The sequence below is a fragment of the Mixophyes fleayi genome, chromosome 4 (genome assembly GCF_038048845.1).
Source record: "Mixophyes fleayi isolate aMixFle1 chromosome 4, aMixFle1.hap1, whole genome shotgun sequence".
Lineage (NCBI taxonomy): Eukaryota > Metazoa > Chordata > Amphibia > Anura > Limnodynastidae > Mixophyes > Mixophyes fleayi.
In genome coordinates, this window is record NC_134405.1 from 81,394,148 (window position 1) to 81,405,267 (window position 11,120).

Genomic DNA, 11,120 nt, shown 5'->3' on the forward strand with positions numbered 1-11,120 from the left:
AAAAAGCCATGCAGGTGAGTTTTTAAAAACAAGGAAACGCATAAAGTTTGGAGAGGGGGGGAGGGGCAGATTTATTAGCCTGGTGTAGAAAGTGAGGGGGTGTGCAAGCATATTAAGCAATCTGGTTGGTTGCTGTGGGCAAATTTACCCCTAGGCTAGGTCCGTTAATGACCCTGACGTTGCCCAGGGCATACGAATTGTTTGTGACACTATTGCATTTCACACCATTTTAAGCTAGGTATGTTTCTCTGCACTGAATGGCACTGCATCACGTGACATACTTTTCTAGTGCACCTATTATGCAATGACAGTCCCAGGTTTAAAATATTCATCACTGGAAATTTGTGTCTCTGCAAACGTCCCTGTTTTTTTAGTTCATTTGCACAGTAACTCTTTCTCCTGTTCTGTATACTGGATACCAATCTATCTAATATTGTTAATTTGACTTTATAATGTAATTTGACTGAAATAGAGCGTTTTAAAGGCAACAAGTGATAAACATGATGGGATTATAGTACAAGGTGCATCCAGTTACCACAGGGCACGATTCCATTCCCTTTCATAAAAGCGTCCCTGGAACTTATATTACAATATTGTCAGCTGTACATGTTGTATAGTAATGTCGTGTAAAATTGATGTTATCTCTGAACACTGAAGCTAGAGATTTACGGCGTAATGAAGTGGACGGCCGTGTTTATGGTGCTTCATGTTCCTGGGCGGCGGGGCAGGCCAGGCATGGAACCTTGTATGACCGAGCTTGTTTCGCCGGAATGTATTTGCTGATGCACAGCTGCTAGCAGGCTCTTCTAATGGTGCTGGATTACATGTAACATTGTGCAGGAGGGAGAGATAAGTGAGACGGTGTGTGGAGCAATGTCATTCTGTGTATATCAGTCTTCCTCGATAGCTGTGTGTGACTACAAGTTCCAGGATGCCCCCACTAGCAGGAAGCTGCCAGGGTATGCTGGGATTTGTAGTTCCACAGCAGCTACAGAGCCATAGGGTGTCTACATCTCGTGTATTTGTTTAGTAGAGCGTATATACTTTGCGTCTTAAATCCCCCTCTCCCTCATTCACTATGTCTCCACAAAGGGTAATACACCAACATGATTGTATCCTTTTTTTTTTGCTATTATTCTTTAGCAACGGTAAACATACAATTAAACACAGAGTCAATCATATATGATCCTCTATCATCTATATAAGAGTCTTTGCTGATAACTGCATACTTGTACTGATAGTTGTGAATGAATGCATCAAAGTGTCACAGTTTGAGTTTTGGAATGTTAATGACTATTGCAATGAATATAATAGATTGTTGTTATTATTGAATTGCTATTTTTGTATGTTGCAGGTTTCCTGCCTAGCTTTGTTTGGAAGCCTAATCAGACACCATGCCCACGGTGGTGGTGATGGATGTGTCGCTTTCTATGACGAGACCTGTGGCGGTGGAGGGGACAGAAGAGTTTCAGCGCAAGCACCTGGCAGCACACGGCCTCACCATGCTCTTTGAACACATGGCAACCAACTACAAGCTGGAGTTCACTGCACTGGTTGTTTTCTCTTCTTTGTGGGAGTTGATGGTGCCTTTCACCAGAGATTACAACACACTTCAGGTACAATATGAGACCGAACAGGGTGCTGTGGTGTGTGAACACTTGAATAACCAATCTTGTGATATGTGTGCAGTATATGTAAACATATAAGTCTGCATTATACACGGTTATTTGGAGGGACACAATGTTTTAGGGAATTATGCTATTCAATTAAATCTATATGAAAAGATTAAGTGTGTCATGTTCAAAGCAAATGTTTTTAATTTGTAATAATGCTGATATGTAAATGTGAACTTGATTGTAAAACACAATTGCCTACAAATTATGGGAAGACTATGTTTATAACATTGCAAGGTATATATGATTGTAATTTGTTACTGAAAATTTGGAGTCTTTAATGACAGAATTACTTGGAGAGATTGGTAGATTGGTCTGTTCACCTGTTGGGCCATTGAACACAGCTTTAAAGGCCGTGGGAGGAGAATCAAAGAAAACAAATTATTGGTAGATGATATCCTGTGACAGCTCTGTCCATCTTTCTATGGATACTTTGGAGGATTTAAATTCCTTGTTTCTTCACTAGAGCTTAAGCAACAGATAAGTTATCCTCTTTACAGGTTTCTGTTGCTTTTATGTATTGTAAAATACATCTCCTGACATCCAGGCAGTCTTTCCTCATCAAACTAGGATTTAGTAGTCTCTTGTCAACATTATTTGCTTTGTATGTAGGTATCTGTGTTGTTTATATTTATAAGACAAATTGTATTGAATATTCATCAAGTGCAGTGTAAAGCGACTGTTTCCTTGTATACGTATGCAAGCCTATTTTGTTACTGGAAAATATATTTAATTTTTTTTTGGTCACTCAGGAAGCACTAAGTAACATGGATGATTATGACAAGACCTTTCTAGAGTCAGCTCTTCAAGGAGTGGCCAGTGTTGTCCAACAGGAATGGGGTGGTTCTGTTCCTTGCCAGGTAAATTGACTAGTTTGTTTATCTCTTGAGAAGAGACATGTCATTTTGGTAGTATTTATTTTAATAAGTGAGGAAGTTCTTGCCTTTTTAGAACACGCCAGACATGGAAAGTTTAGTTTAGTGCAGTGGATTCCAAACTTTTTCAGTTCAAGGCACCCCTAAGCCAAAATAATTACCAAGTAGTCCCTTGCCTTGCTTGCCACTGGCCCTGGCCGAGGCACCCCTGTGAGATCTTCAAAGCACCACAGGGAGCCTAGGCGCACAGTTTGGGAACCACTGGCATAGTGGTTAAAGTATGTATACCTGTTGCCAAAACCCAGTGTAATCTGCTGTTTTTGTGCGTTGAGCCACGAGAATTGTCCTCACTAGCCAATAGTGCCTAAGATATCAAATTAACCTAGTCAATTGATAGACTGCATTGTCATTATTATTGGTTCAGCTCATGTGTTGGCTACATCCACAGTATGTAGGATACAGGTGTATCTGTTTCAGGCACTGAAATCTGCAGTGTAAGTTCCACTGAGGATGGAAATGTTTTGAATATTCCCCCATAAACCATTAGAATAAAATGACTATTTAGGGTACCATTGCTCCATGTCACAGGATTTTTTAATGATTTCTTTTGTGAATTATTTCCACTTGATATCCTAATTTGCAACATTTAACTTATAAAATGTCAATAAAAAATGAATTACCTACTCCTATACCTGAACAGTGGGAGTCACTCCCTGAAGCCCCTTCCTCTGCTGTGATATCCCTGATTATATCGGACCTCTACAAGCGTCATATGCATCCACATTATTGTATCAGACCTCCACATGATTAAATCAGACCTCCATATGATTAGATCAGACCTCCACATGTATAGCTGACTTCATGCCACCACTTTAGTCTGCAAATACAACAAGTCTCAGCGTCAATAGTTTTTTCAAATGTTATTACAGTAGCAGCATGAGGTAGTAGGGCGGAGCGGACATAAGACTCCATTGGTCTGCACGTCATATACTCCTTCTGTATAGGCTTCATTTCATCAACAGCTCCCCTGGTCCCAGGGGTGAAACTACTGCCACTATTTAGATATGAGAAGTGGGTACTTAATTTGCTCGTGTTACACTGAGGAACGCAGGGACGGTGGGTATAAACCTTGCTGCCTCCAGGTTAGACACTAAGTAAGAACAAGATTATCCTGGATTCCATAGCACAGCCAAGCATGGCACTAGTTTTAGCTGTTTCTTAAGGAGTTGGACCTTGTCCCAGTCATGTGCGCCTGTAATCCTTTTAGGCACTCAGGATGACCTGCTATACTGTGCACATCTGTTATACTCTGCTCTGTACCCAAACTTCAGGTTTCCACTATATTTCTTCTACACTGTTCCTGTGTTTTCACATAAGAAAAAGGGATTTTTGTTAGGTCTTAACCTCCTCCTCCTGAGTCTGCTCTGGGATGAACTGCTTAGTTAGTATCATGCTTTGGAGGAAGAGTTTCCTTGTCCTTACTTAATGTCCAACCTCCTGGAGCCAGCAGGACCCTGTACTGTTTACGTGGTCCCAATTAAATATAGGCTAAAAGGATTTAACGGTAATACAAAAATCTTGGTTTTAAAAAGACTTTATATACATAAATGTCTTTATCAGTGAACATTACTGACTACCCAGTCTTTCTCTGGTCAGGTTGTGCTGGTTACGGACGGATGTCTGGGCATCGGAAAGGGTTCTCTGCAACACTCTCTGTCAACGATAAACCAGCGCAGCGACAGCAACCGGTTTCCTCTGCCGTTCCCTTTCCCCTCCAAACTTTACATCATGTGTATGGCAAATCTGGAAGAGGTGAGATCACGCAGTAGGCCGCACATATGTAAGAAATCACAGGCAATTCTAGGGATCTACAGGTAAAGAAATTGATGAAGGGAACATGCATATAAAGACAGGTGAATTATTACATTTGATTATTTTTTTTAATATTTAATTATAACATATCCGGTAGTCCAGATAGACTATTATCATGGGGACGTGCATGTCTGGCACGAAAAATCTCTTGCACGGATACCTATCGGTGAATGGGAAATAGGATGTCACAGCATTCTTACAGCTAAAGCGCTTACTATATGACAGAAAAACTAGGTTTCGTTGATGGGTCTCACAGTGGAGCTTTGGAACATCGTGCTTTTCTTGGTAGAAAAGTGCAGTATCCAAATATGGGTGACATCAGCTTTCTAGTACAAGATAAAACCACACAAACCTCAATTACGCTTACAACTCTCAGAGGTTTATTAAGGAAACCTTTGCAACAATATTTCTGAGGTCAGTGATACAATAACATGCACAATTCCATAAATATTTGTTCATAGAACAGTGGCTGACTCCATTCTGTATAGGCAATAGGTGAATTTAGTGTGATCAGGTTACATGTCCTGTGCCCTCAGCTGCAGAACTCCGATTCCTTGGACTCTTTGGAAAGACTCATTGACCTAAATAATGGAGAAGGTCAAATCTTTACAATTGATGGACCTCTGTGCCTGAAGAACGTCCAGTCTATGTTTGGGTGAGTGAGCCTGGCTGCCATGTAGCAGAAGATAATCTGTCAAAGTTACTGTTGGTTATTGCCAGGCTTGTGAGAGATTATTTATTTTAGAGGATTATCATCCTATCATGGCACTGTTACTATTTATAGCTTCAGTAATTCCTATTTGTAAATTATGTGTCGGACTCAGTCAGCTTAACAACATTTCCATATCGTGCAGAAAACTCATTGATGTGGCATATACACCGTTCCATGCTGTACTCAAGTGTGGGAACCTCTCCTCCGATGTCCAGGTGTTCCCCAGACCTGAACCCTTTGTCATAGACGAAGAGATAGAACCAATTCCGAAATTCATTAGCACAGGTAACCAGCCCACTGTGGGGACACAGGTGGATGTGTGTGTGGCATTATATGTTACTGTTTAAAACGGTACTTCTGTTTCCCTTATTGGGGACACTACAAACACTGTTCCATTTATTTGGTTTACTTTCCAGTTTATAGATGATTATATCTTCATTTGCTAGACAGTGACTGAACCACTCTCAGGATAAAATCTTGACTTGCAAATAGAACCATAAAAACATTCTTATCAAATTGAAGTAAACACTTGAATATTCTGCACTCACCGTCAGTGCTGAGGGTACTCTCAATTTATCACATGTATTTGAGAGAGAAACTGAAATGTCATGTTGTTGTTTTTGCTTATTTTCCACAAGGCTCCAGAGCTAGGTTTTGGATGTTACAGATCTAAATGTGAGTTCTTGTCACAGAATATAATATAAAAGCCATAGGTTTAAAGACAAGTGTGTGTTTTTCAGAACTGGAAGTTGTGGGGTTTATTGACATTGCTGATATCTCAAGTCCTCCTGTGCTGTCCCGTCACCTAGTTCTACCCATTGCCCTCAATAAAGGTGAGTGAGGTGGGTTATCGCATGGCAGCCACAGTTATATGTCTGATCTAATCTCCACTAATGAGCTCCTGTCTTTGCAGAAGGAGATGACATTGGGGCTGGACTCACAGATGACATAGAGGATGAGAATTCTGCCAGTCAGATTGCAGGCAAAATCCCAAATTTCTGTGTTCTGCTCCATGGCAGCCTGAAGGTGGAGGGTATGGTGGCCTTAGTGCAGCTGGGGTAAGAATACCTGCATGTTGTACATTACTTTAGTTATAGGAGAAAGATTATTCTTTGTAGCCCCTGACCGTAAATCATCTTTTTTCCCTCTCCCTTCTCTGTAGACCAGACTGGCATGGTATGCTCTATTCTCAAGCTGACAGCAAGAAGAAATCTAATTTAATGATGTCTTTATTTGAACCTGGTGTTGAGCCCTTACCTTGGTTAGGGAAAACCTCTCAGCTTGGGCCCATATCAGGTATAACATGGAAAGCAAAGTCAACCACAATGTCTATCTCTGTTAATACCTTCACCAAAGGTTCCATCAAAATGATTGCATGAGCGATATATATGAAACCCCTCCGCCTCCCTCCATGCTGAGGTTGCTGACTGATGAGAGAAGGAGACGGGCTGCCCATGCATCTATAAAAGTTCACTTTATTGTCCGAAACGCACAGGTGGCCTGTGCATGCCAAGCATCCTTCATTATTCCTACACCTCCCAACTTTCACAGATGCTGGCCACATTCTTGTCTGCAAAGCATCTATCCTGTTTAGTTTACAAATGCTTATTGCATAGGGATGTGATTGGTACCATGCTGGACTATTTTACCTTTTTTATATCTGGTATATAATTTAGTTTTGTAATACACAGTGTTTGATCTGATAACGTCTAATTGTAGCACGGGTGAACCCTGGCACACAGATGGCGACTGTCATTACTGGATGCTCCCAGTTGTCATTGACATCCTGACAATTCAGTGTTCACATAGTGCTCATACTGACATTTACACCAGTTCATCTAATTACACCCGAACCATGAGTTTAATTGCTCTTTACTGTGTAAAATGTGCAGTAGGTTAACCATGAATCTCTTATGTGCTTATCTATCTATTTTTTAAGATGCCAAGGAGAACCCATATGGGGAAGAAGATAATAAGAGCCCGTTTCCATTGCAGCCCAAGTCTAAGAGAAGCTATGCACAGAATGTGACTGTGTGGATTAAACCTAGTGGACTGCAGGTAACGCTCATGTTCTCCATCAAATTCACACGCTGTCCCATTAGTATCTATCTTAAACAAAAAAAAAAGAGAAAACTTTCAGATTTTCCCAGCCAGTCAGAAAAGCAAATAATCCCAACACAATTTAGGGGAAAACTAGCCTTAGGATTGGTATGGGGATATATAAACGGCCACTTTTTGATGTTCTTGACTTCTTATCCGTCCACCCATATTTCAGCACTGCAGTCTTTTAATGCTTACAGGCACATACTGTATATGGGCCGCCATTTCAAACCGCATCTAATGAGAGGGGCAGATTGAGGGTCATCTTGACAATGACGGTCTTTGCCTTTGGGTCCAGAACTGTGCCCTGGATCCATTGGATTCTGCATCTGATCATTTATTACCTAGCATTCACATTGAACATTATGTAAGTCACTGTAGAAGAGGATGTTCTGGGTTGGAGTTGCTATGGAAATCCAATTACTCACATATGCGAGCAAAAAGAGTGATGTTTTCTTCAACGTAATTGATAGTAATGTGCAATAACCATAGCCACAAGGCTATTATGGAACCTCTCGGCTAACTGAATCTCCCCCATAGTGATATAATAAATGCAAGATACTACAGTATGCTACCAAAAAGCTATATCTGCCCTGAAAAAGAATGTAAAATTCTCTTGGACAATTAAAAAAAAAAAAATAGGAGGAAAATCGGGTGAAATAGAAGCATCTCCAACATAAGTATTGATCTGATCATGAAAAGATTCAGTCATTAAGTAGTTTAGCAAGAAGTGTAGTTTAAAAATATTTTAACAAAGACCACTGTGGTAGTTCAGCAAGTGAGAATAAACTTAATGGGTATCTCAGCCAGTAGTGGACAGTAAGTAAGTGAAGAAACTGAAACAATGTTAAAGGGGTATTGCACTACCAGGATTCATAGCAGTAGAGTCTACCGGTCCCAGGGCTTGTGGACTGGTATAAAAGTTGGATTAGGGACAGGGCTGCATGGGACTAGAAGAAACGATGCAAGCGGGAAGTCACAGACTCTTCCTTAGGTGAATAAGCAGTGTCGTTGAACAATAACATAGCAATGCGATTCATTACAATAACAGCAATTCATCCATCCAGCTGTTATTTGTTTGTTTTTTGTGCTGTAGACTGATGTGCAGAAAATTTTGAGGAATGCCAGGAAACTCCCGGAGAAAACTCAGACCTTCTACAAAGTAAGATGCAACTGACAATATTTGAGTGTGTGATTCTTTATTGAACAATTGTGGTAGATTGTTATCCTGGTAATTTTCAGTCACACTGAAAGGATTGTCAAAAGGGGAACAAAGGCAGCTAAAAACAGAAGGAAATGTACTATGCTTTGCACACACACACCCTGTAGCCACGTTGTGTCCCTAACGATTCCTGTTATCGATATTCATTTCTACTATGTAAAACAGAGGCTGAATGAGGTATTGTTCTACAGCCACTTCAGAGCTACAGGTTGCTTTATACCAGTGTAACCTATTCTCCCTGTTGGAGTAATGATGCTGCTGTTTGGTTTTTTTGTGTGCTTGGTCATTTGGACAGTCCTAAGTTCTGTGATTTCTAGATTTTAACTCATCATATGAAATACGCCACCTATGTGACATTCCTGTATGTTGTGTTACTTCCCCCAGGAATTGAACCGTCTTAGGAAGGCAGCCCTTGCATTCGGGTTCCTGGACTTATTAAAGGGAGTGTCCGATATGTTGGAAAGGGAATGCACTCTTCTTCCAGACACCGCACATCCTGAAGCTGCCTTCCAGCTCTCGCATGCAGCGGCACAGCTCAAACTTGCCAGCAATGGGAGTTCCGAACATGCTTCGTACGACCAGAACATTGTGCCTATGCAAACTGACTTTTCTGGACGTGGCTCGGACAGGATGTGATGTTGTGGTATCTTTTTGAAGACTTGGCGCCACACTGCAGCTGTAGCTAGAATGACTAGTTTGACGAATGTGATGCTTGAATCCTTTTCCTAGAAGCAGGTGGAATAAGTCACAACTCCAGACTCAAACTTTTTAACAGAATAACTCGCTGGAAACGGATACTCGACTGGACCTTCTGCTCAAACCCATTTTATTGGATTCTGAAATAAGTAATGAGTACAGCAATGATCTTCTGATAAATGGACTGTATACAATGGTTGAATTTTATATACACAAATGTGATCTTTGGGAAGAAATGAAATCGGGAATCCAAGTACAAATATGTATATGCTGTGGAAACGTATGAGTTGCGGAAATACTTATCGGCTACTGTACAGTCTTTTACAAATCAATTATATATGAACATCTTTAGAATGTTTCTATTGTTTTATGCTCATATCTTATTACTGAACACAGCAGGCTTGTGTGCTTTCTTGTTAACTGATGAACCCCTTCACTGAATCCTAAATGAGGCTGATCACTAGAATTTCCCAGGTAGTGCCCACATTTTAATTTATAACATTATGACTTTTATTTGGTTAATTTGGTTTGGAATTTTGTGAGCAGTCCACTGAAAAAGTGAGCACTTGAAAATGTATACTGTGCATGCCAGGGGTCGAGAACAATGTAAAATACTGCTATTAAGATGCAAGAACTGTACTTCCTGGTTTTTTTATAGTGGGTATATATCAGTGATGGCTAACCTGTGACACTCCAGGTGTTGTGAAACTACAAGCCCCAGCATGCTTTGCCAGTAGATAACTAGCTGATAGCTGGCAAAGCATTCTGGGGCTTGTAGTTTCACAACACCTGGAGTGTCACAGGTTAGCCATCACTGGTATATACAGAAGATGCAGATTTTGAAAGACTACAGGCTTGTTACACTTCCTGATCATCATATAGGTCTTATGACACTGGTGGCTGTGTTGATGATTATATAATTTGTACTAGGGTTGAGATATCCCTCAAGACCTGTGGTTGTGACCAATGAGGACTCATTGGGGTATATTTCTAAAAGCAAGCACTGGGCAAAATGTCAGTAAACTAGCACTAGCATGTGTAGGGAAATGTGATTATAACATTTGTAAGGTAAAAAATTTTTAAGCATGAATGATGATAGGGCCAGGTGCTGAAGAGATCTGAAAAGGGCAAATTTTATAGATTTTATTTTTAAATATCATACAGGAAGAGGACCACATTTTTTTTTTTTACTAGAATTGTGTTGACTTGATTCACTTTATTTTACTTTTTATAAATGTGTAATAAATATGTAATTGTTGCACACACCTTTTTGGTGGAACAAATAGAAAGATACTTTTTGATATGCTTTTCAATTAAAAGAAGGCTCTAGACTTCAGAAAATAGTAGCCAACGCACACTGGAGAATATATATATATATATATATTATATATATATATATATACATATATATTAGTTCTTCCCAGAAAATATTGCCAGCTGGGTGGGGGCAATGTAATACTTTTCAATAATATAGAAAGATGTTGGAGGTTATTACCCACACCCGCCAGGACGGGTCAGACTGTGGTCAGTGGTCTAACACCACGGCTGGCTTTAGTGCTCACATAGAGCCTGTTCTAATAAGAGAAACAATGGTTGATTCTATTATAATAGGACTCTGTTGATCTCCAAGAACCGAGTGGTAAGGAAAAACAGCCTGGTGGAGCACCCATAAATAGCTGCTGGGAAGAACACTGTGTGTGTGTATATATATATGTGTGTATATATATATGTGTGTATATATATATGTGTGTATGTATATATATATGTGTGTATATATATATATATATGTGTGTATATATATATATATGTGTGTATATATATATATATGTGTGTATATATATATATATATGTGTGTATATATATATATATATATTATAATATATATATTTGCTTGACGTTTTCAGCAGTAACGTTTGCACAAACAAGCATGTCTCTCAGACTTGAGAGTACTTCTGTTTAGTTAGTATGAG

General features: G+C 39.8%; 2 protein-coding genes across 2 annotated transcripts in view; one reads left to right on the forward strand and one right to left on the reverse strand.

The window, feature by feature from the left end:
• SLC24A1 (solute carrier family 24 member 1) overlaps positions 1-765 on the reverse strand; it is a 76,262-nt gene extending 75,497 nt beyond the window's left edge. The window contains exon 1 of the mRNA XM_075207617.1: positions 536-765. The gene's annotated coding sequence lies outside the window, so the exon portion shown is untranslated. The remainder of the gene's footprint in view (positions 1-535) is intronic.
• On the forward strand, positions 649-9,504 carry INTS14 (integrator complex subunit 14). The gene is made up of 12 exons (XM_075207620.1): positions 649-861; positions 1,355-1,616; positions 2,426-2,533; positions 4,205-4,360; positions 4,957-5,075; positions 5,275-5,417; positions 5,873-5,965; positions 6,046-6,190; positions 6,295-6,428; positions 7,072-7,190; positions 8,329-8,394; positions 8,839-9,504. Exons 2-12 carry the CDS (start codon positions 1,395-1,397, stop codon positions 9,088-9,090), a joined length of 1,557 nt encoding a protein of 518 aa, XP_075063721.1. The 5' UTR covers positions 649-861; positions 1,355-1,394; the 3' UTR covers positions 9,091-9,504.
• Positions 9,505-11,120: the final 1,616 nt, after the last annotated feature.

Bases quoted from the DNA above. Each gene is read 5' to 3' on its own strand.
- INTS14 (XM_075207620.1), top strand. From the start codon at position 1,395: ATGCCCACGGTGGTGGTGATGGATGTGTCGCTTTCTATGACGAGACCT. The intron at 4,361-4,956 runs GTGAGATCACGC...CTGTGCCCTCAG, and splicing joins GTATGGCAAATCTGGAAGAG to CTGCAGAACTCCGATTCCTT. The intron at 5,966-6,045 runs GTGAGTGAGGTG...CTGTCTTTGCAG, and splicing joins ACCCATTGCCCTCAATAAAG to AAGGAGATGACATTGGGGCT.